The sequence below is a fragment of the Aethalodelphis obliquidens genome, unplaced genomic scaffold (assembly GCF_003676395.1).
Source record: "Aethalodelphis obliquidens isolate GAN/ISIS:26980383/991018 unplaced genomic scaffold, ASM367639v1 scaffold78, whole genome shotgun sequence".
Lineage (NCBI taxonomy): Eukaryota > Metazoa > Chordata > Mammalia > Artiodactyla > Delphinidae > Aethalodelphis > Aethalodelphis obliquidens.
This window is the reverse complement of record NW_020838022.1, coordinates 2,933,371-2,958,855: the sequence shown is the minus strand read 5'-3', so window position 1 is coordinate 2,958,855 and position 25,485 is coordinate 2,933,371. Positions and strand designations below refer to the sequence as shown.

Here is a 25,485-nt window from a genome sequence, read left to right as displayed (position 1 = left end):
TCAGCCCAACAACTTCAGCTCAGTAGCGATGAGCACGACTAGCACCCAGATCTTGATTTCTAAATACCATTTGCGAATAATGGAAAGGAATAAGTGATCCTTGCAGAAAAGTCTGAATGCATCTTGCCATTGAATTGCAAGAAAAATACAAGAGGAGCCTAGAACGTCATGTGGTACCAGAAAATAAACAAGACTTCAAAAAAGGTTAGGGCCGGGGGAGGGGGAAGGGGTGAGGAGAGAGGAACGGAGAGTTGCTACTCAATGGGTATACAGTTTTAGTTGTGCAAGACGAGTAAGTACTAGAGATCTGTTGTACTTAACAATACTGTACCATATACTTAATAATCTGTTAAGTGCATAGAGCTCACGTTAAGGGTTATCACAATAAAATAAAAATTTAAAAATGATGGGGACATGGTGAAAGGAAACAGGCGCCAAATCTGTGACAATTTGAGTAACAGAATGAACAATGATAGTAATGAATTTCAACATAGAATAAAATATCTAGTTTAGCAGGAGAATGCTCTTTTCAAGTGAAACTACACAGAGCAAAAATGAGGGGTCTTGAGACCCTCAGAACACCATCTGAACCAGCTTATCAAAGTTGACATTATCATGAGACATATTGACAACATGTGCCTCCGGATATGATGCATTCAGCAGGTTGCAATAGCGCTTCTGTGGTAATTGTGCCCAAATGCAAAACCTGAGTCTAATAATAGGCAAACATTAGACAAACCCAAATTGAGGGACATTCTACAAACTAACTGGCCAGCACTCTTCAAACATGTTAAGATCATTAGGACAAAAAAGACAGGAACTATTCTAGGTTAAAGAAGACTAAGGAGATCATGATCCTTAAATCAAGCATGAGCCTGAAATGGACCACAAAAAGAAAATCTGTGGGACCATTAGCAAAATTCCAGTACAGTATATAGACTAGTTAATAATGTGCCAATTAACATCAATTTACTGATCTTGGTAACTATGTTGTGTGTTATCTAAGGTGTTAACAGTTGGCAAAGCTGGGCAAAGAGTATATGAGATTTCACTAATTTTGCAACTTTTAAAAAGTATGAAATTATCTCAAAACAAAAAGTGAAAAAAACTTTTAAAAACTATATAGAATAGAACATAGGACAGGAGATCAAGTTCTGGTACATGTCTAAAACAGGCAAACCTAATGCGTATGTTGCATAAATTATATCTAAATTTATGTGCTATACGCCATATACGTTACTGTATATCACAGAGTAATGTAAATCAGATTAGTCGTTGTTTGGTGCAGGGGTGGAGAAGACTGGAAAGGAGCACAAGTAAACTTTCTGGGGTGATAGAAATCGTCTATATTTGGTTCAGGTGGTAGCCACATGGATGCATACATTTGTCAAAATTGAACTGTAAACATTTAATGGGTACATTGTACTGTATTTAAACTATACTTTAAGAAAGTTGACTTAAAAATTTTCATCTCAAATCTCTTGCATTAAAAGGAATTTCTGGTTTCTGATTCGTTAAATAGACTGCCTCTGTTTTGCTGACCACAAATTTCAGTACTAAGACAGTAAAAGAAACATGAAAAAAGAAGGAAAAGATACCTACAACCAAGCTGAGCCAATGCTGGGTTAAATAGTCATAAGTTAAATCACAAGTATTTCATCACATACCTTATAGAAGAAATACTGTACAAGGTGTGCTATTCTCACATAATATAGGTGTCCGTGAGCCAACAGCAGTTTCTTTAAATGTTTAAACTTTGGGACAGAATAATCACTATTTCTGGCTGCTTGGCGACCTTCTTTGCCTTTGATACCTAAAAAAAGAAAAATCTCTATAGGGTGAGTATTTTTATAGAGTAAGTAACCACCTGACTTGTTACTTTCGTATTTTTTACTTGCTTACATGTATAGTTCAGTTGAATAGTTTAGATTTGCTTTCTTAAGCAAAAAGTGCTTTCAACAGTGACAGTGAGACTTACTAATAAAAAGTAAAATTATGTTTAATTGACAATTACCTATTTATAACAAAACATAAAATAATTAATAGAATCATTATTTTAATCGTTGTAAGGCAAAAATTATCCTGAGGAAATAGTTAAATCTGAAAATTATTTTAAAGGTACTTATTTAGTAAGTGATTAATCATGCATGGCACCAGACTAGATGCCATACTAAAGCAACTCAGAGACCTGGGGATTATGGTCTAAGAGCTCAAAACTGAAGAGTTATAATGAGATGGTTAAGTCCTTATATTGAATGATACTGAGTAGTGGTTGGCAAACACTTGCTCCGGTCCAAAATGTTCATAAGGCAGTTGGTTCACACCAAAGATCCTTGAAATTTGGTCCTGTCCAAAACGTCAAGACATTTGGACTATAAGACAGCTGGTCCATGCCAAAAGGTCTTTGAAATCTGGTCCGGTCCAAAATGTCCACGAGCATGTTTGGTCCATGCCAAATGGTTTTGGACAGGACCAAATTTCAAGGACCTTCTGCATGGACCAAATGTGCTATGGACGTTTTAGACAAGACCAAATGTCCTGCAAGGCTGAGTAGCAGTCCTAGTACTCCATGAGCTCAAGCAGCTTTAGGCCATTTCCACAGTCAATAACCAATGAGTTGAACTAGAGTTCCACACTAAGTAGGGTTACTTGCAAATGGAAAGAATTTGGGAATCCAAACTGTGGTACAATAATCCCCAAGATACTATTTCCATTATTTCTCGCCCACCAAAAAACCACTTGCTGGGGTGTTAGGATTGCCTCCCAGCAGCCTGACAGGGGAAGAAAGGGTGCAGGTTTTAGAGAAGCTGTTGTTGCATGCCGACATGTAAATTCACCACTACAGCCCAAACCGCCATGCAGAGATATTGCCGTGTGGAGAATCAGCCAGCCAATTATCGTCTCTCAGTCCCAAACAGTTACAGATCTCAAAAGATATAGTGCAGCAACATAAGCAGGCGATCTGGCCAGGGGCGAAAAATCAATAAAATTCCATGCATGCTGCCAAAAGTGAGAACTAAATGATCAACTGCATGGCTAGTAGGTTTGGGAAATCCACTTTACTCGGCTAATATAATAATATCCTCCAACTTTGTATTGCTGCATTCCCACCATGGGTAGGACTTTGGCATGGACATATTCCACGATCCGATGAGGACCTTCTTTTGATAAACAATGATCATTCCCAAATTCGGATTCAAGATGAGCAACCAAAACAATCTCTAGAATAATAAGACCACTCTACCTAAAAGCAATACTGATACCTTACAGCTGCCATCTCATTAGATGTTTCTTACCTATGCCCACATGGGATTCCAAGATCATACTAACATCATTGGCACCATCACCTATCGACAGTGTTATTGGGCTGCCTTTTAAATTCTTCACCATTCTCACAATCTAAACATTAAATACAAAAGAGGTATAGAAAAGGTCAAAGCAGAATGTGAGATTGTACTACATTGTGGGTATTTGCCTCATTCACACTTGTAAATGGAGGCCTTCAAACAGAAAGGTAGCTTGTGCATATAAGTACAACCAGTCTTGAATTCTCAGGGGCAGAAGAACACAGCTTTTCAAAATGTAATACCGGCGCCCACTTGTTTCTGGTTTTGCAAATGTATGAACTGTCAAAAACCATGCCTCATACCTATATTAGAGGTCAGCACGCTTCCCTCTTTTGTCATTGCTTCCTGTGTCCTTTCAGATCACGTATTGAATGAGAGAAAGTGGAGACCAGAGAGCCTATTTGGGGAGACATGCATGGGGCTACCAGGACAAAAGTGGGCAGTGAGAGGACAATGTTTTTGGTTACCGCTCCCTCTCTCCTCCCTGCTGACACTCCCACCTCCCCTCGGTGCATGCCAACCCTTATTTCCATCTAGCTGCCGACTAAACTTTACTAAATCACCCAGTGCCCAATATGATATGATATGATCTCTCATACAGGTAGCTGCATTTCAAAAGGGGGCGCCTTAAAGGTGATGAGCTTTGCATAAAGATGCCCGAGATATGTGTATAAAGGCTGTCATTATTCCCTGAGTGTCTCTTAAAGATGTGTCGATGGCACAGTGCAGCTCAATGCTGTGTTCATGGTAAGTATTGAATAAAAGAAATGTTCTCCTGGCAGAGTTACTTGTGGGAAGAGTATTGGGTAAGCCGCTGTCCTCCCACCGTATGTTTTAGATAATGACTGCTTTATGTGTCAACCCTCAAAACCCCTTGGAATCTAGCAGCTTTTAAAAAGCTTATGTAATTCAGTAGTTAAATAATGCCTTGCAAAAATTTTGTACCCACAATGGCTTTCACCAGGTAACATAAATAAAATCCATTTTCAGATAACTGATTAAAAAAATTTATACGAGGCAAAACCATCCTGCAGTCTTTTCTTTAAACAAAATTCAGTCAGGTTTTAGTTGTATAAAACAACATAACCCAAAACCCCTACATCCAATCCATTTGACACAAAAATGATGTTACTATGAAATGCCGGCTTTCTCCCAATCCTTCACCTCAACTTGGTTCTTTTTAAAAACTTTATAAGAGTGTCAGAAATAATCTGTAAGTGAGTCATCCACAAAAGTAAACTTGTGTTTAATGGGCTACAATACTGGTTAAACTAATTGCACTTGTTATACTGTATGCAGTAATGATTTAAACTACAAGGAAGAAAAATGCAGCCAGGGAAGGCAATAAAATTATCAAGGGTGACAGCTTCTGCATGAAAACATAGATTTAAAAAGATGAAAGCTTGTCCTTGTGGAAAGATAAAAGGATATATTGTCATGGACCATAAAACCATGAAAGATCTAGGTAGATAAACATGGGAGTTTTTTTTTACTGAGTCCCAGGTCACCTGGATTAAGAACTTCTCTTCAATCTCTAGATAGCTTCACAAAAAAGAAATCAATTTACCAAAAACTATTTATTGATCAACTATAACTACATGCAATACAATGTGCAAAAGCAAAGTGCAAATATCCAGAAAGGATATACCACTTGGTTTCATACCTCAAGAAGCATATAATGGGGAATGGATACAATAATATCAGATAATCAGATTAACGATACAAGATAACAATACACAATACCTATGCAAGGGAATATATAACACTGTCATCTAAGTTGTCCACATAAGAAGGCCCGTGATGTCAGAGAAGGGAGAGGACACTACATGCCAGAATGATCAGAAATGATTTTATAGAAGGAAGGGTGGTTTGATCTAAATCATAAAAGACTGGTAAGATGTGCATGGATGGGGAAAAGGGGGTTGGAGCAGTATCCCACGGAAAGGGAAGAGCATAGCATGTTCTAAGGCACACAGCCAGTTAAGTACAGTATATGCTTAGAAAACAGATCTGGTTTGACCAGACCAATGAGTTTTTGTACAGGGGACATGGATAGGTATATATGGGGCCACATCAACAGGGAGCAATATTATGAAAGTGGCAACAGGGTGCAGGAGAAATGGGAAGAAAAGGCCAGACTGCAGGCAAAGAGAGAAGTTAGTCCACATGGAGTTCAATGAGCTGTTTAAGTCCTGGACCTGGAAAGTAATGGAAAGAAAGACATGGAAAAGACAGTGTACTAGAAAATGGACACAATTTGGTGACTGAGACCACACGGAAGGGTAAAGCATGGGGGACGTCAAGGTTTTGAATCTAAAGACCTAGAAGTATAGTGAGCTCAGTAATAGATGTAAAGGGACTTCCCTGGTGGCGCAGTGGTTAAGAATCTGCCTGCCAATGCAGGGTACAAGGGTTCGAGCCCTGGTCTGGGAAGATCCCACATGCTGTGAAGCAGCTAAGCCCGTGCTACACAGCTACTGAGCCTGTGCTCCAGAGCCCACAAGCCACAACTACTGAGCCCGTGGACCTAGAGCCTGTGCTCCGCAACAAGAGAAGCCACCGCAATGAGAAGCCCGCGTGCAGCAATGGAGACCCAACAGGGCCAAAAAAAAAAAAGACAAGGAAAATGACAATTTGGGCTCTAGAGAAGGCTGAGCTGAGGTGACAATGACACACCCAAGAACATGTGCTCAGTAAGCAACTGGAGAAGTAAAGTAGAACTCCAAAGATTGGGATTGGAGAAGTGACTTGAAAATCACCTATGTGGGGACTTCCCTGGTGGTCCAGTGGTAAAGAATCCGCCTTCCAATGCAGGGGACGTGGGTTTGATCCCTGGTCAGGGAACTAAGATCCCATATGCCGCGGGGCAATTAAGCCCGCACGCCACAATTACTGAGCTCGCACGCCTCAACAAGAGAGAGAAAACCCGCACGCCGCAAGGAAAGATCCTGCATGCCTCAACGAAGATCCCGTGTGCAGCAACTAAGACCCAATGCAGCCCCCCAAAAATCAATCAATCAATCAAATAAATATATAAAAATGAAAATCACCTATGTGGCCATGACAGATGAGTAGGTGATATCCTGGAAGAGGTGATGATAGTGAGGGAAATAAAACAGACTAAGGACTGAACCACAGGGGGCTCCATAGTCTGGGTGAGAGAAGCAGCACAGTGTTAGGAATTCAGATACCGTCCTGGGCAGTGGAGAAGTTAGAACCCAGGTGAGCAATTTGAGCAGCAGACAATGAATATAGGAGGAAAAAAAAGGGAAAGAGGTATTGCCTTTGACTAAAGGGACAGATTTCTATGTATACTGTTCTGATAGGATCTACTTCCCCAGCTGGGGCTAACCAAGGCTCTTATGGTTGACGAAAAGAAGAGCACCTGATTGTGATGGAAATTGAAAGTGAGAAGAAGGCAGACAATGCCCTAAATTAGGAGGGGCTGTGTGCTTGCACATGCGTGCATGCATGTGCGAGGTAGGGGGCAGGGTGTGTGAAGGAGAAGGCAAAGACACAGCGCCATCCGCTAGGTCTAGAGCAAGCAGCTGAGGAACGGGAAGAAGCAAGACCAACACATATAAAAGAATACAGTGTACGCAGAAGTGAAAAGGTGTGTACCTGAGATTCTAAGGTTCCCGAGACTCAGTGAGTACAAGGAAGCAAGGTGAAGTAGATCAATGCGAGCAAGAGGAGCTGGAAAAGACAAGACACCCGAGATTGCCCCTGCATTGGGTTTTATTAGGAGTAAAACTTTTGTTAGGCCAAGAGGAATTCAGAGGGAATTCCAGATGAGGAAATTATATGAGGGAAGCTTTAGAAGTTGGTGTGAGCATGGCACGTGGAAGGGACACAAAGGGGGAACAACCAACAGGAGTGGATGATTCTCGCTGGACGTGAGAGTGGTGGTGGACACAAAATATGTACGGACACATTGAAAGGGTCGACAGGGGTGGCCCCGAGTACCATATTGAGTCATCTGCCCTTCATCCTAAGGGACTAGGAAACTACTGAAAGGTTCTGAGAGAGAATATATGATGGGGGAAGTACTGTTTTAACAAGATTAATTTGGGAGTATGGGGAAGAGATGGAATGGGGAAGGGTGAAAGCAAGGAGACTAATGAGAAGATTAAATCAAATAGCCTGTGTGTAAAGTCCTAAGGTCTTGCTTGCACTAAGATGGAGATAAAAGGTTTAACAAGGTGGCACCACAATGAGAGCTATGACAAAAGGTAGGATCAGTAGGACATGGTGACTATATATGGAGTGAGTGAGAAGAAAAGGATCAAAGGCAGTTTGGAGACTTAGGGAGCCAAAGAAAAATGTCACTGGTAACAGGAATAATAAAGATAAGGGATAAAACAAACTGGCCTGAAGGAGAAAATTATAATATCTGTCTTGGATACTAGAATTTAATGTTACAGTGGGGAATCCATATAGAGCCGTCTAGCAGGCAGCTAGAAATATGAGACTTAACAAAAAGGAAAAGTCAGGACGAGAGATATATCATCAATGGAAGTCATAGAAATGGATGTGCTTATCCAGAGAGATAGGATGTAAGTGAAGAGCCGAGGGAAGACATAGCCCCCCCCAAAAAACTGACAATTAGGGAGAAGACACAGGATGAAACAAAATAGAAAGACACTAGGTTGCCAAGAAGGGAAAAAAAAAAAAGGATCATGGACCATCACAGAAACCAAGGGAGGAGAGTTTAAAGGAGGACATAATTGGCAGTGTCAACTGCAGTGGAGAAATGAGGAGAAAACGAAAGACAACACAACGGGTTCAGCAAGGAGGTCACTGCTCTCCTCCAGGAGATGCAGCAGAATAAGGTGAGAAGAAAGAATGCATGGGGCTAATGGAAGAGTGGAGCCAGGAGCAGTGGGATGAAGGCAGCAGGCACCAAGCACTCATTAGAGAAGTCTGCAAGGTGAGGAATTAGACAGCCAGCTTGAGGAGACAAAAAGGTGAAGCACAGGTTTAATTCAAATCGGTGGGAAGACTTCTGAGTTGGACCACGTAGAGGAAGAATCCAGGGAAAATATAATAAGGTACTCAGGGCTCTTTGAAGAAAATTAAAAGTGAACATTTGCACATATGCGTACAGAAGTACCCAGAATGGAACATTAACTAACATTCAGTTACCTGGGCTTTCTGTAACGGTGCCATCCGACAGCAGAGCACTGCAGTGCACTTCATACAAATTTGTAGGAAAATGCTTTTGTAATTGTTAGAACCAGAGTCTTGACTAGAATTTAATATGAGAGACAACGTGGAGCCATCAATGATTAATCCATATTCCTGATGTTCTGTCCATGCTCTGAAAAAGAAAAACAATGCTATATTTGAAGCTACTATACATTGCTATTTAGGAACTTTAAAAAACCACTCAGAGGAGGGTTATCATCAATCTGGTTCCTGGACGTGTAAATTCTAAAGAAGCAACCGACCCTATTAATGACACAACAGAGACTTTCTATCACATCTTTGAGACTCAAGCTGCCCATATAGATGGCACTAAGTTCTAAATATAAAAATAATGGACTTCTAGCAGCCAGTCTCCATATAAGAAACTCAAGGTGAATTTTGGAAATTACAGTTCCATCAAACTCTGATATGAAGACAAATCATCAGTCAATCTGAAAACTGCTTAACAATGCAGGGAAAAGACAAAATGGCTTTGGGGTATACAAATCACAGAAGATATTCTTAATATCTTTGCCCGAATGACAAAACCTATCCATAGACCTGGCTTCTCAAATATGATGGACTACTAAAAAGACATAGTGTTCATTAAAGAATAGCATACAATAATGATATATGTTCCTTAAATAAGTATCATTTTATACTAGACTAGTGGTTTTCAACCATAGCCTTCCCATGAGAGTCATCTGGGCAGCTTGAAAAAAAGCCCATGTCTTAGGTTTACCCACAGACAAATTAAATCAGGGTATCTTGGGCAGGGCTTGGTTACATATAGGCATGTTTTAAAAGACTCCATAGGTGATTCTCCTGTATAGCCAGGATGAAGTAGTATTAGTTGCCAGGAAAGACAAATATAACAGGTGCTGGACTTCCCTGGTGGCTCAGTGGTTAGGAATCCGCCTGCCAATGCAGGGGACACGGGTTCAAGCCCTGGTCCGGGAAGATTCCACATGCCGTGGAGCAACTAAGCCCGTGTGCTGCAACTACTGAGCCCGCACGCCTAGAGCCCTGCTCTGCAACAAGAGGAGCCACCGCAATGAGAAGCCCGCACACCGCAACCAAGAGTAGCCCCGTTCACAACTAGAGAAAGCCTGCGAGCAGCAACAAAGACCCAACGCAGCCAAAAATAAAATATAAATAAATTTATTAAAAAAAGTATATATATATAACAGGTGCCAAGTATTTAAGAAAAACATATGGGGGAAAACTTACAATTGAGAAAATTCTACCAATTAACATTTTAATTTTTTTTTTTTGCAATTAACAAAAAAAACACCGATTAATCAATTTCTGCTCAGGAAATCTTGGGTGCCATTTGAGAACCGCTGCAGTAGATGTATTAAACATAGCAGGATCTCATCGTTATACAATAGATTCATTTGTCTGATTTTATGCTCCTCAAAGCTTAATGTTTAAAGGAATCTTGTTAAAATTCCTGGGAATCTTGTTAAAGTACACATTCTGATTCAGTAGTTTTGGGGTGGGATATGAGATTTTGCATTTCTAACAAGTTTCTGGTGATAATGGAGCTGCTGTTCTATGGACTATGAATAGTGAGAGCCTAATATGCCTCTTCCTTCCTTCCTTTCATATTCTGCTTCATGATATTATGAGCATGTTTTATTCACTAATTAGAGATATCAATCATGCATTCTCCTTTGCTCCCCTATTCACAGAGCTGACAATGAGCAGAAAACAGTAGCTCAATAATCAATCAAGTAATATTTGGTCTCTAACTAGGCCATATAGAAGAATGGAAAGGATTATTAACTAATCTTTCTTTGGAGAATAGAAAATCTCCTTGGGGTAACAGAAGCACACATGAGAGAATATACCCAACCAAACATGATACTAAATGGTTAATATGTGAAAAGAATGGATACATGTATATGTATAACTGAATCACTTTGTTGTACACCTGAAACTAACACAACATTGTTAATCAACTATACTCCAATATAAAGTAAAAATGTTTTTAAAAAGGTTAATATCCAGTGATTGGGACAATAAATACACACCAGGAAAGAACAATGGTTTCTTTGTGAGGTATGATATCTGAAATGGAACTTAAAAGACAGGACAGAAAGAGGTGAAGAAAAGAGGGAATGTATGTGTGGTGCACTAAGAAAATAAACTGAAAAGGTCACCTGGGGCCTTTGGTACGACCTGATTCTGTGGGTAATAGAGATCCACTAAAGGTTTCTGAGCAGGGCTGTGACATGGGCAGTACTTTATACCTAAGGACCACTCATCTGGCAGAGGGGCTTACGTGCTCTGAGGCACGAGTTACTAGGAATCTGATGGGGAGCGCCAGTGGAGAGAGTGGGGACATGGGTAAGGCTTGGTGGCTGATTTGAAGTGGAAGGGACAAAGGAGCAGAAGCTGGCAAAAGGGATCCTGTGTCTGATGCTTGTGTAACTTGGGGAAGGAGTGTACCCAACTCCAGATGAGTCAGGAAGAGGGAATGTTGAGATGGTGAGTTCAGTTTTCTATAAGCCCTGGCTTTTACAAAAGTGCCCAAGGGCTCCCAAATGGTGCTATGGACTGAATTGTGTCCCCCCTGAAGTCCCATGTTGAAGCCCTAACCCTCAATGTGATGATATTTGGAAATGGGGCCTTTGGGAGATAAGTTTAGATGAAGTCATGAGAGTGGGGCCCTTATGATGGGATGATGGGATTAATATCCTTATAAAAAGAGGAAGAGACACCAGAGCTTCCTCTCTCTCTGCCAAGTAAGGACACAGCAAGAGGGCAGCATTCTGCAAGCCAGGAAGGGGGACCTCACCAGAACTCGGCCATGTTGGCACCCTGATCCCATACTTCTGGTCTCCAGAAATGTGAGAAATAAGTTTCTATTGTTTAAGCCACCTGGTCTCTTGTATTTCGTTATGGTAGCCCGAGCAGACTAAGATAAATGCAAGTAAAACACATGTAATCTGGACTGCCTTTATAAGTACCATTTGGTTAAAGGAAGGAAACATTTATCATAGGCAATTAATAAAAACCTGTTTACTCTCACTGATGTCCAAGTAACAGAAGAACAACAGCTGTTTTAAAATTGGCCATAGCCTCATGAATGTGGGCTATTCATTTTTAAAGTCTGTTTAAACACTAGTGATGAGGACACAGATAGAGCATAGTTGTTAAAAGCATGGGCTCTGGAATTGGGTAGACTTGCTCTACACCTTATTAGCTGTGTTATCTCGAATAAATCACTTCATCTCTCTGAGCCTTAGTTTCCCTATTTCTAACAAGAAGAAAATAAGATTGTGTTACTGGGTTGCTGTGAAGATTAAATGAGAATAATTTAAAGTGCTTAATGTTGTTCCTGGAACAAAGAGGGCACTTAAGAAATGTGAAATAATATTATCTACGGGTCTTTGGATTTACTGCAGACACATCCTGTGGCATTCCAGAAGAGGAAACTGATTTGCTTACGGCCAAGGTAAATTCCAGTAATGGGTTTAGACAAAGCTAGGCCTTGGTCAATGTCAAGTATAGGAAAATGTAACTCTGGGTATTGAATTATTGTGGATCAGTGGCTTTCCTTGAGAACCTTAGATTCTACAGGTTCTTCCTAAGCAGCTTGTTGAAAGCAGTCGAGTGGCCATGCTATCAAGTATTTGGTCTCCTTTGGAGCACTGGGGCATGAAAATTCACACAGAAAATGCCTCCAGGACTTCGACCTGCATGGAAACTGTTTTAGAGACTGATTTTATTACATTCAATTTAAGAGACCATGAAAAGGAATATTTTTTCTTAACATGGACCTGGACAGAGTACCAATGATAAGTACCCAGACCCTAAGTATTTAGAAAATGAACCACTTTTCTAAAGCATGACGAGGGCAGGGTTTTCTTTTAAATGAAAGAAGAGGTGGAAAGTGCCAAATAATCTCAAATGGGCCATTAGCCAAGTCCTCAGGAAAGGTTCTAACTTACAAGGATAAAGCACCTGCAAACAAAGACTGATAAATTACAGAAAACGGAGCCTTCTGCATAAGTAGCTGTGATTTACATCTGTACCAATGTCTAAATATAACGAATTGATGTACTTTCTTACTTTTTAAGGCTTCTAGTACTTTTAGGAAATTCATGCAGCAACTTTTTACGATATTCAATCAACAACTCATGTAATCGATCTTCTTTCCGTTCGCTTTCTTGGATGGTTTTGGTGGTCAGCTCCAAGAGCTCGGTGCTGGTTTGAAAAAGGCGGCAGGCATAGCAGGTAGATTTGGCTGTCTCCATCTTGTCCCCAGTAAGCACCCAGACTTTCAGACCTGCTGCGTGCAGGGCTTCAATGGTCTCAGCGGCTTGATCTTGTAGCCTGGAAACACAAAGGAAACATTGTTATCTTTGAAAATTCCTGACACAGATTCTACAAGAAGGCTTGTTAAAGAGAATGTCCTTATAATTCATAGCAATTCTGGAGTCCTGACATGTTTTAACAGTTGTTTTTCTTATATATCCTCTACCATTTCTGAGCATACTCTTTCTGGCATAGTTTTACTTATTAAAGTACATTTCAAACAATGAGGTTTGGAAAGTTTATGTTTTCTATCTCACTATACAAATACTTAACATGGTTCAAAACAGAAAGGGCCAGACACAGTCTAATGAGATATTGAAGAAAGTTAGCGAATCCCCATCCCTGAGGAGCTGGAAGTTTAGGAAAGCCAACCATTCTGAAGGAGATTTTAAGCATTATTCTGAAAGGCAAGGGTAGAAGAAGAGTGATACTTTGCATTCCTTTTGGTCAGAGAATAACAATGAAATTAGACTAAATGAATTCTATTAGAACTTTAATACCTTCCAATGAATATATGTTTATAACTTCATGTTTGGGTTAAGCCTCACAATTTGCATTCATAGCTTCTAGAAAACTCCTAAAATAGAATCTAAAACTTATTTTTTCAAGCAGATCAATTCTGGAGCCCTATAATCATGTCTGGCAGAGCTCAGCCTGTATGGTTAGGGCAAATTATTTTAAAGTATGCAAAAATATGCTCTAGTCTGTTAAACCAGGTTAGAATGAGCTCTCATGTTGTTTGCTCAACCTTGAATTTCCCTTCTGCTCATCTGTCTTTCAAAATTGTACCCATTCTACCAAGCACCAACTCAAATGGTGTCTCTAGCACAAAGCTTCCTACGCACAGTAAGACTACTTCATAAATACCTGCATAAATGAAGGGTGGCTTAGTAAGTACTCAAAACGCCTTAGAGATGACAGATTCATTCTTCTAAGTCACAAATGTTTAACTTAAAAATTATTCCCACAAACAGTTCAAAATCTGATGTACAGACAAAGCTGAATCATGGATTTCAAAACTTGAGAATGAATTACCAATCTGGACAGATACCACCCTAAATGACTGGTCATTAAAATAACAAGAATATCATTTTCTAGTTACTTGTCTTCCACTGCAGTGGCTCCAATTAAATTCATGTTTGTCTCAATCTCATCAAAAACCTTTTCCATTTTTTCTTCTCTGTCTTGTAAGGCCATTTTTGCCTCTACGAGCTGTCTGTTAATTCTTTCATAATCATCTGGAGCAATTTCTTTGAAGGCTACACAAAGTGTACGATACCCATCCTAGAAGCAAGGTAGGAGATCTCTAGTTATCCAAATAATGAATAAAAACAAACAAACAAAACACACTCTTTAAATACTCTTGCTTTACCACACAAAAGAGAAATTGTGACTAATTTCCTTTTTAGTTAAAAAAGGGGAAAAAAAAGAAAGAACAGATTGCATTGCGTTAACATTCAATTAGGTTCGGAATAACAAAATAATAGCTCTTGGGGTTAAGAAAAAAAACAAACAAAAAGCAGAACATAAAACAAAGGTTCTTGAAAAGTCTTCAAAGGGTGCAAATTCTGAACAGAAACTTGCTCCAGGATGTTTTATATTAAAATAAGGAAAATAATATTACAAAATCCCCAAATATAAAAATAGGCCATAAAAATAAGCTAAAATTCATTTCAATAGTCCTTTAAATAGCAATCCATAAACGTAGTCATCTCTAGCATTTCTCTATCTACTGGGGGGAGGGGGTGTAGGCTCACCATTGCGTTACGTTCCACATGGACTTTAGTTAACTCAATTTCATGATTTTGCACCCTGGGGAAAACTGCTGAGTCGGCTCCTTTACAAAAGAGAAGTATGTCTCCTAAAATAAAGAATCAGAGTACTTGACTTACTTAGAATTAGGATTTTAATAATACATAACTATTAAGGTGGCCTCTCCCACCCAGCAGCTGTGTATCCTGAGCCTGCCTTGGAATGTTCATCCAAATGGAAGCAGCCATCTTGACCTTCACTCTGTCAGGACAACATTCACCACCTCTTGGGACCAACAGACATAATTAATATCTCAGAGTTTACAACATGCACCTCTGTTAAAAGAAACTTCCTTCAAGTGAATCACAAAAGACGGTGCTTGTGTCAAGGAGCTGCATCTGAATTCTCTTTGAGGATGTTGTCAACCATGGTCTAAAGTTCACATGTGGCATCTACAGATGTCAAGGACCAAACTCAAGCTCAAACACGATAAAATCATTTTGAAAGACTATACACATTAGCTTTTAAAACAGTAGCTTGAAGGTTTTCACCGGAAACTGGAGAATAGCTCTGTAGAATGCTAGTACAAGTACAGCTTTATACCAGTCCATGCACCCAGGAAAGTAGACAGTACCATTAAGAAGGACACTCTGGGGCTTCCCTGGTGGCACAGTGGTTGAGAGTCTGCCTGCCGATGCAGGGGACGCGGGTTCGTGCCCCGGTCCGGGAAGATTCCACATGCCGCGGAGCGGCTGGTTCCGTGAGCCATGGCCGCTGAGGCTGCGCGCCCGGAGCCTGTGCTCCGCAATGGGAGAGGCCACAACAGTGAGAGGCCCGCGTACCGCAAAAAAAAAAAAAAAAAAAGGACACTCTGACCTTATAAGGCAAAGTGCTAAGTTCAAAAAGTTAAAAAAGGGTAACTCTGAGGTCAAGGCCCTTGATAGACCACTTCCTCAGACATCTTACCATCTGCAGTAGAACGTGGACGTGCATGTATACAGGTAAGAACAGCAAGTATTCCAAATGTTAGGTGTTTTTAAAAAAATTTTCTCTCACATAGCCACAATGTGTTTAAAAGTCATAAAACAAATTCCACATTCACATATAATGAAATCAGCATCGTGACTTTGCAGTCACACCACAAAGTATGAATAAGGTAGGATATATTCCCTGAAGGGTCTGTCTAAATCTTCCCCTTCTCATACTAAGACATTTTCAACAGATTTAATACTAAAAAGTAAATTACTAGAAAATAAATCAAGGATATTTTGGAAAACCACCTGGAGACAGACAGACAGACAGACAGACAGACACACACACACACACACACACACACACACACACAGAGGAATATGAGAGCCCACAAACGAAGCAGGAATGGTACCCATGGGTCTTGCTGAATCTGAGCAGAAGGCATCCCAGTCACCATGGCTCCTCCCAAGAACATGGGGGAACCCTGAAATGATGGTACTGTTTCCCCTGCAAAGGGCAAGCTTCTTTACTGTGTTAAACAAACAGCCCAGGCTGCTAGAGTAAAGTCACATGCCCTTTCCCAGCAGTCAGGCCCTTAGTCATCTCTAGCTTACCTGTTTCCAGGAAGTGTAAAGCAGTGGGGAATTAGGAAGGTCAGAGAGGGATAACCAGCACTCTCTACACTCATAGATTCTACAGCTAGTAATCTCAAACCATCCAGTTGTAGTGGGCTGCTGCAGGTAGGCATTGGTGGTGATTCGTTAGTACCCTGAACTGTGAAAAAGTCATCCTTTCAGTTCCTGTCTGGACATCCAAGACTGAGGGGTAGAGTTCACTTTCCAAGAAAATGCATATATTGTCATACCAGGGGTTCTGCCAGTGACAATTTGACAAACTGAACATGTGCTTGTATAAATACATTAAGGCTTATACAAAAGCTTTGCACGACTTTCGGTAATCATACACTACTACGTTAAATGCTTTTCTCTCTTGAAGTAGTTGATCAACATACAAATCTACAAATGGAAAAAGTCAAGTTTTAAAAATGCATACCTGATTGAGTTTTCACAACCACACTCATACGACGGCGGACAGAATCGAAGTTTAAAGTGTGAAGAAGTTCATACCTTTAATAGAAAAAAAAAAAAGAGAAAAGTGAAATACCTAGACCAAGATAAAACACAACAGAAACATCTTAAGTTAACAGAGCTCTCCTCTTTGGATAAGGGTTGCTAGTTGTGGGCACAACGGGTGCCTTCCATTGTGTCTTTGGAATTTCTCTGTGCTTAGAACATGCTGTCAGAGGATACCAGTGTTGGTTAAGGGTTATCTATATCTTCTCATTATATAACTTAAAATAGTAAGGAGAGACTGACTGCATAGGAATGAGGAACAAAGAGCTGTCCTGCGAAGCTATATCTGGGGAGGGTCTAGAAATAGTCTCACCCTGCCAAGTATTTTAATCATCTACGGAGTGCCTACTATGTGTCAGGCACAGTGATTGACGCTGGAGAAGAGACACACATCTTCCCTTAAGGCGCTTACCAAATGATAAGGGAGACAGAGGGTAATGAGATGACTACCCCCTAGTCTTGCAAATACTGTAACAAAGGAACACACAGGGGAGATGTGGGAGCACAGACAGAAGGCATCTGAAGGAAGGCTTCCTGGAAGAGGTGGTGCCTGAGCTGTGTTTTGCAGGAGTGACACGATGAAGAAAGGATATCATGGCACTCTGAGTACAGAGAAGAGCATGTGCAAAGGCACAGCAACATGAGAGCACGTGGCCCATGAGGGGACTTACAGTAGTTCATTTAAGGCTTGAGATCTAGTTGATAGGGGAGTAGCAAGAGAGGTAGGCAGGGGCTGGGACCTGAGAACATTGTGGGCCATTTCAGAGATTTGGGATTTCATCCTAAGGGCAATAGGAATCCACTGAAGGGTATAAACAGTGGATTGACATGATCAGATTTGTGTGTAAATGGCTAAGCTATTCACCAGATGAAAGGATGAAGAAGAAAGTTTCTAAGACTTATTAGAAAAAAATGTGAGGAAATAATTTCTTGAAAATAAATAACTTGTATACAAGTATTTACTACAAAGCTTCTCTTTGATGGGAGTGAGCGGGTCATTGGTTTTGGGATGTGTATGTATAAGACATCTACTTGTAGCACAGTATCTCATTTGTTGTTGGCCACATGGGGGCATTGTTGTGAACCGGCTAGAATCTGGACTTTGACAATGACCTGGGGCTCCTGGCAGTCAGGCCAAAGAGCCTTCTTCTGGTTCCTCTGGCTCTTGAACACTCCTTCCCAAAGGGGCATATTCCCTAAGCACATCTACACATGTTACACGTTTCTGAGATGGGTCTCACGAGATGCTAGGGGTCAGACAATTACATTTCAAGTTCATATAAAGAATTCAAATTAATCACAGGGGCTAATTAAAATCCGTTATTAAGCCAAGGTGGTTTTGTTTGTTGGGGTCTCTGTAGTGAAAAAAAAAAAAAAAAGAAATGTGGAGCTATGGCTGCATCAGAGTACTTGCCCTGAGGCTCACACCCAAGCATCTAGAACAAGAGAAAGCTTCTGACTCCAAAGCTGCCATGTCTGGCAGGGCTTGCAATCCCAGAATGATTGGTTGGGCTCTGGACAGCAGAAGGTTTCATGCCTGTTCACTGATTTTTCTTGCAGCATGTGTTGGAGACCTGAAATGGCATCTAAAATTCAGAAAAGTCCAGGCAGACGCTCATTCAGGCTACTGGACCCATATGTGAACAAAATTGGAATCATTTACACCTCAAATGCTAGTTTCTGCCATTCTATGAAAAATGTCTTCTCCTACTCCAACTACATTTACATAAAGCTCTGAACTGGGAGAGCAGAGTCCTACATTTATAGATGTAATCAGTTCCCTCTGCTGCCCTTCCTAAATCCATCTAAGGTGGACTGTGGGGTTAAGAAGTGACAATCATCAAACATACAGCGCTACTTACTCTTCTATTTCTTTTCTTTGGTTCTCTACTCTCATATGACCATTCCGCATTCCTACAAACGTGAACCCATACCTGCGAAACACAATAAAAAAGACCTTTGTGTATCTTTAAAGAATAATTAATTTCCTCTTGCACTGGCATTATTCATACTTGTTTATTGTTTTCTTCTCTTTCATAAGATCTCAATCTATAACTGTACTTCCTTTTACTCACTGAGATGTTAACACAGAGCAAGTCAATGTCCAGTCACAAATTGTAACCAAGAAAGAGGCAATTTGTGATTCCAGTTCTGTAGCTAACACATGGGGTGACTTTAATCCACTTAATTAGCTTGGGCTTCATGGATAAAACAGGACTTTCAGTTACCAAATGATATCAAAATTGCTAGGAGCACTTCAGCAAGAACATGTGTTGTACAAAAAGTAGCCATTATTATAGGATTTCCGAACTATAATATGAATATTTGGACTTCTGGCTGGAATGCATAAATAGTAATGCAAGTTACATCTATGCATTGCTATTTTCTTTTTGGTCTTAACTGGTTAGATTTGGGAATTTTTTTCAAACTTTCAGATAAAGTAGCTTGGCTCCTTATTAAAGAATAAGGATACTTATAAGGTTATTGAAGCAAGTAAGAGAAGGAACAAAATAACTCCTGTCCTCCTGTGATTTCGCTTTCTCAGGAGAAGTACAAGAACTTTAATTGTTTTTACTCTTCAAAAATGTTAATGTATTTTCTACAACTTATTTCTGGGTTTTTTTTGTTTTTTTTTTGTTTTTGCGGTACGCGGACCTCTCACTGCTGTGGCCTCTCCCGCTGTGGAGCACAGGCTCCGGACACGCAGGCTCAGTGGCCATGGCTCACGGGCCCAGCTGCTCCGCGGCACGTGGGATCTTCCCGGACTGGGGCATTAACCCGCGTCCCCTGCATCGGCAGGCGGACTCTCAACCACTGCGCCACCAGGGGAGCCCTATTTCTGGGTTTTAAAACAGCATTACTGAGGTATAACTGATAGAGAACTGCAAATACCTAATGTGTGCAATTTGATGAGTTTGGACACATGAATACATCTGTGATACCATCACCACAATCAAGATAGAGACATATCCCAACATTTCTCAGGTTCTTTGTGTCCCCTTTGCTTTTTTGTTGTTTGTGGTAAGAACATTTAACATATGAGATCTACTCTCTTAACAAATTTTGAAGAAAAATACCATATTGTTAACTATAGGCAGAACTGTACCTCTCGAAATTATTCATCTAGCATAACGTACGTGCTTACCTTTTAGCTCCTTTGACCAAAGCTATTTCATCTGGTGAAGAGGACATATAGGTTAATTCAGCTGATTCTGTAACTCCATCAACAGCATCATTTGTTTTAATTTCTACAGTATGACATAAACACAAGGCACGCAGAAAGAGCTCTTCTCGATTCTATTGAACAGTAACAGAAAAATGATTGTATTAGTTTCACTGTGAACACTTGGTAACTAGTCAATGAACAGAGAAAAGTTATTAATGTGAGAGAATGTTATAACCTCCAGCAAACTGAGTAGCAAAAATTTATAAATTCATAATACTCAAATGAACTACATATTCTTCTGGTCCCTACCAACATGCCTGGTTCTCAGCTAACACACCCTAGGGGCTATGTTAACTCATTCAGGTTACTGTAGTGCCACCTAATACCAAAGCAGTGACATCTCCATGGCCTAAAAGAGCTCATTCAATTCTAATTCACAATCTGGCAATAGCTCAGGTGCAGGGAGACTCTGGTTCATTTCATGCCTAGACACTGCTGGGACTTGAATGATTTCAATTGACATCATTCTTGGAGCAGCTCATATTTTTAAAGATAAAGCACCAAAAATTATGATCACACAGTCAAGCCTAAGTTTTACCCAAATGCCATTTTTCATAATGCTCTCTTATAAATTCTACTTGTTTACAAATTCCAGAGTTGTCCATAAAACAAGAAAGGTGAAGTTGAAAGAACAAACAGATGGTTATTCAAAAGTCTATGTCACGTGCCCAAATCCTTAATTTCTACTATGCTAACACATGCCTATATAAATTGATTTCTCAAGGTAAAATGGTAACTCAGAAAATGCCACCTTATCTGCTTTGTCAAAATACGGTAAGGGTCCATCAGTTTGAGAGAGTCCATCAGCCTCCTGAGTTACACCTTTATACTTATGCCCATCTATGCAGCATTCAATGAATTCCATGCTATTTTCAGTGAGTGTTCCAGTCTTATCAGTAAATACATAATCCACCTAAAAACAAGAACACAAACATATGCATTCTTTCTTCAATGTGATTAATTTTCTATAAGGCATAACTATAAGGATATTCTCATATCCGTAGAAATCACCTTTTCTAAAAACTTGTCAAATGTCAGGTAATTACAGAAGTAATATTATCAGATGAATGAGAAATGAGGAAGTATTTTTAAAGATACTGAAATAGTATCACATGTCTAAGGTAGACTTACTCAAATGTAGGAGATTAATAGGCAGGAAAAATGTGGTTATTTTATCAAACTAAGACCCCTTCAATTTAACACCGACCTGTTTTGACATAAAGAAGTTAACATAAGAAAAGTCAATTTTCCAAGTGGGAAACAATTTACTGACCATTATTTCTCTCTCTCTCTCTCTCTCTGACACACTGACATATGCGTGCGCGCGTGCACACACACACACACACACACACACACACACACACACAGAGAAAACATATTGAATAGGAACTTAAACTAACTGGGATGTAACAAAACCTTTCTTTGAAAAGTAAAATTTTCTATAAATATACTGGATTGAAGTAAAATGCATTATGGCATAGAATGTATATAAGAGTTACAGAATATAGACAGATGGGGAAATAATGTTACTTAATGAGACACAGTAAGTCAATGATGATTAAAAATATAAATGAAATTTCTTCCACGTACTATGTATATTTTCAGATACTCCTCCAAAAAATTTCCAAATTAAAAGAAGGAGCAGAGTTTATAATGATAGGCTAAAGTATAAGCATACTTTCATAAATAATGGAAAAAATAGGCTATGAAATAAATTTCCCATGTAAAATAAGCCATTTTGAGCATTTTCATTTTATCTCAGTTTTTATCTCTTCTATTTATAACATCTGGCTTTTGGAGACCCACAATTTTATCCTCCTTTTTGGAAATTTATACTTAAATAGTTAAAATTATGGGCTGACAGGAATAAGCATAAGTACAAGATTAAGGTTTTTATTATGTAAGGGAGAAAGAGATGAACTGCAGCAGTAGTTGCTTTCTAATTATTTTTCAAAGCATTTCACGGTAGCAGCACTGGCACAAATATAGCATTCCAGTCTTCTCTTGTTTTTCCTGTTAGCCAGCCAAGTTTGAATTCTCTCTTTAAATTAATCCAAGTGGTATTATTCCTGTATCATTTAGATTTTTCCAGTTAAAATGAAATTCTTTCGGTTTTTTATTCTGATCAAAATTATTAACCTTCATTTCCCCCGGAAGGTTGTCCTGTGTTGTTGTGGCTCCTGCACTTGGATGAGCATTAACCCATTTCGAAATCTTTTATAGATGACAAAGGTAATAGCTTAAAAAAATAAAGTGCAGGGACTCCCTGGTGGCACAGTGGTTGAGAATCCGCCTGCCGACGCAAGGAATACGGGTTCGATCCCTGGTCCGGGAAGATCCCACATGCCGCGGAGCAACTAAGCCCGTGCGTCTCAACCACTGAACCTGCGCACCTAGAGCCTGAGAGCCACAACTATTGAGCCCACGCGCCACAACTACTGAAGCCTGTGCGCCTAGAGCCCGTGCCCCGCCACAAGAGAAGCCACCACAACGAGAAGCCCATGCACCGCAACGAAGAGTAGCCCCTGCTCACCACAACTAGAGAAAGCCTGCGCGCAGCAACGAAGACCCAACGCAGCCAAAAATAAATAAATAAAAGTGAAGTGTATTTAAATAAAGTGTTTGCCTATATATAACATTTTGTGCACTATGGATCTGTGTACAATTAATCTCACAGGTATAGGCCAACCAACTATACCCTGATAGAGTAATTATCAAACTGTAGTCTGCATCACACTCACTAGGAGGGTGCTTGTTAAAACTCAGATCGCTGGGCTTTATCCCCAGAGTTTCTCATTCAGTAGCTCTGGGGTGGGGTTAGATAATGTGCACTTCTAATAAGTTCCCAGGTGATGCTGGTCCTGAGATCATGCTTTCAGAACCACTGATCTAATATATGCCCTATACTCAGAACAAGGGGAGGAGAGGATTGGCTATTATTAAAAAGTATTCTCATATTTAAAGGAGAGTGCGGGCCGACAAGTCAGAGGCTACTGCTTGCCTCTGACTCTCAACAGCCTCTTCCTCTTTAGTGGTAGGTTTGAGCCAGTTGCAGGAAAGGCCCTTCTCTATCAGCAAGCTCAAAGCCATCAATTTATGGATAGAAAGCCTAAAGTGAGACAGCTGTTCAGAATAGAAAGAGCCCTAAAATAAAGGTTGAACGCATATGAAATCACCTAGTTTACAGGTCAAAATTGGTCAAAAAATTTCACATTGTTTAACCTAGTGAAGAACTTGGACTAGAGTTGTGGCTCCACCACCTACTAAATTTGTGACCTTGGAAAAATCTCATCTCTCTGTACATTAAATATTAGCCTTAAATAATCAAACCTGCTGCACAAGACTGTAAAGATTACTAAATAAGTTTGTAAGTGTTATACAGATGTAGATTGTCACTGCTGTTGACTTGACCAAAATCACACAGTACTAGACTCTTTCCATCATTTCACATTCCCTGATTTTTCTGATTATCGTCACATTGCTATAGTTAGGCTACGATATGTGTGTTTCCCCAACTAGATGTTGAACAACTCAAGGGTTTCTCGCTTACCTCATAATAGTAACCCCAGTGCCAAGAACATATCTTAGATAACACAGAAGTTTAATATATAACCACTGGATTGAATTACTGGAATCACAGGATATACTCTGACACACCACTGGGCACAGCTGCGAGACTGGGAGGGGATATGAAGGAGGAGGCTATCCCCACCATTTTTTCAAAGTTGAAACCATTTGGCTGTCTAAAGGACTGATGTCTGATCATAAAAGACCCCATTCTTTTACAATTGAACTGAGCAGTCTACTTCTTTTTGTTTCTCAAGTCAAAGACCGACACTGTCCTAAACATATCTTCCTATTTTTTTTTTAATACCAATGTGGGTCACTTTGGAAGAGGTTAAGCAAGTGTTTGCAATGGTATTGATCGAAACTAACTGACACTGCTTTTAAGTAACATAAAAGCCCTACAGATTTTAAATTATGACTCATCAAGGAGGAAACTGGTTACACTTAATTTCGTGTATACTGGTCCATGAAATGCTAAATGTCCTAAGAAACCATTTCAAGACTTCTTTGCATTTTCATTTAGGTAGTTTCTACACATGTAAGCTGATCATGATGGCAAATTGTTTTTGCACTGTACAAACTGAAGTGGTGGTCTGGTTATTACCTTATAAGTGACTAAATGACAGTCACATCTAGAAAAGCAGGTTTTGGCGGGGGAAAGAAGTGGTGGCTGAAATGAAAACTGTAGTTTCTTTTCACTGATTAAACTGACTACATCATTACCCAAAGCTCTACTTTACATTCTGCAGTGTGAATAAGTCTAGATGATAGGAACAAGACTACGTTCCCATAGGTAAGATGGAATCTGCTGAGGTGGAGATCTGGCCTGGATATCCTGCTTGTCTCTGGTGAGAATTAGGTGCCACATGTGGAATGATGGCTGTTCTATTTGCAGTAGCCTGGGACTAGCCATGTTCACCCTTGGGTAGCTTAATCCATATAGCCAGGCACTGGATTTAGAATAGGCAGATCTAGTCAACTAAATCAGCTGTCAGGGATAAGTTCACCAGAGGTGGCTTATAACTCATTTTTTTTTTCCCATGCAAAAAAGCTGCAGATTGATACCTTTTGTTGGGACTACAGTAGTTCTACTCAGCTTTCCCTGGATGAAAACTTCTGGTTTAAAAAGGCTAAGGTCAGCTGTGGCAGCTGAAGTGACCTACAAAAGAAACTTCTGGGAACAATATCTAAGGGAAAAGCATTCGTTCATTCATTGCTTATTCTATCCTTAGTGACTCAGTATCTCTGTGGAATGCAGATGCCACAGTCTGGGATCCTGTAGTCCTAGAGTCAGGTTTCAACATAATGATATCTGGAGAGTCCTTTCACCCTTGTGGCTGTAGTTGTCAAGAGGGTACTCTGGTTTAGTCAAAGGCTGTGTAAAGAACAGAAATACAGAGTGGGGGTGGAGGGGGACTGAATTCAGGAGAGTTTTCAGGCACAGGCGCAAATTGCCACCATTCAAAACGAGTGTGAGGCCCTATTCCAGCCATACAGTTCCATTAACTGAATTTGCATCTCCCAGTCACAGAAATGATATTTCCACAGTCTTGACATTCTAAATATCAAGAGAATTAAATGCAAGCCAAAAAATCCCCTCAGCTTGTGAAGATCATTACGTGACACACAGTAAATTCAGACAAAGGGAAAAACTTTTCTCAATACTGATAAGAAAAGCACCAAAGAAGTCATCACTTGAAGAATTACAGCTAGACTGCACTGCATTTGAAAACAACCTGGGTTAGCAGCGAGGTCAAAGCCTGGACTACCTTGGTATATGAAGCAAAAAGCATTTAGAGGAGTGCACGCCCTCACATTTTCCCTTCATTTAAATTCTTACACTGGAATAAACAACTCTGCTTTCTAGGTCTATATTCCATCTGATCAGAAATGTACAAAGAAAATGTCCATTGGACAACTCTGGTCAATTTTGTTTATAGAACAAAATGCATTTATAAAATAGCTTTATTTCCAC

At 40.0% G+C, this 25,485-nt stretch overlaps 1 protein-coding gene across 7 annotated transcripts in view; it reads right to left on the bottom strand.

Annotated features, from left to right (window-relative positions):
* The window catches only part of ATP11C (ATPase phospholipid transporting 11C (ATP11C blood group)), a 168,951-nt gene that overhangs the window by 39,273 nt on the left and 104,193 nt on the right, over positions 1 to 25,485 (bottom strand). For all 7 annotated transcript variants that reach the window (XM_027092390.1, XM_027092394.1, XM_027092391.1 and 4 more), the window contains 10 exons: positions 20,695 to 20,856; positions 19,863 to 20,014; positions 18,580 to 18,651; positions 16,638 to 16,711; positions 14,618 to 14,721; positions 13,963 to 14,144; positions 12,615 to 12,878; positions 8,493 to 8,667; positions 3,297 to 3,399; positions 1,668 to 1,813 (listed from right to left, as the gene is read on the bottom strand). In XM_027092390.1, the coding sequence (XP_026948191.1) occupies positions 1,668 to 1,813; positions 3,297 to 3,399; positions 8,493 to 8,667; positions 12,615 to 12,878; positions 13,963 to 14,144; positions 14,618 to 14,721; positions 16,638 to 16,711; positions 18,580 to 18,651; positions 19,863 to 20,014; positions 20,695 to 20,856 (1,434 nt within the window). The remainder of the gene's footprint in view (positions 1 to 1,667; positions 1,814 to 3,296; positions 3,400 to 8,492; positions 8,668 to 12,614; positions 12,879 to 13,962; positions 14,145 to 14,617; positions 14,722 to 16,637; positions 16,712 to 18,579; positions 18,652 to 19,862; positions 20,015 to 20,694; positions 20,857 to 25,485) is intronic.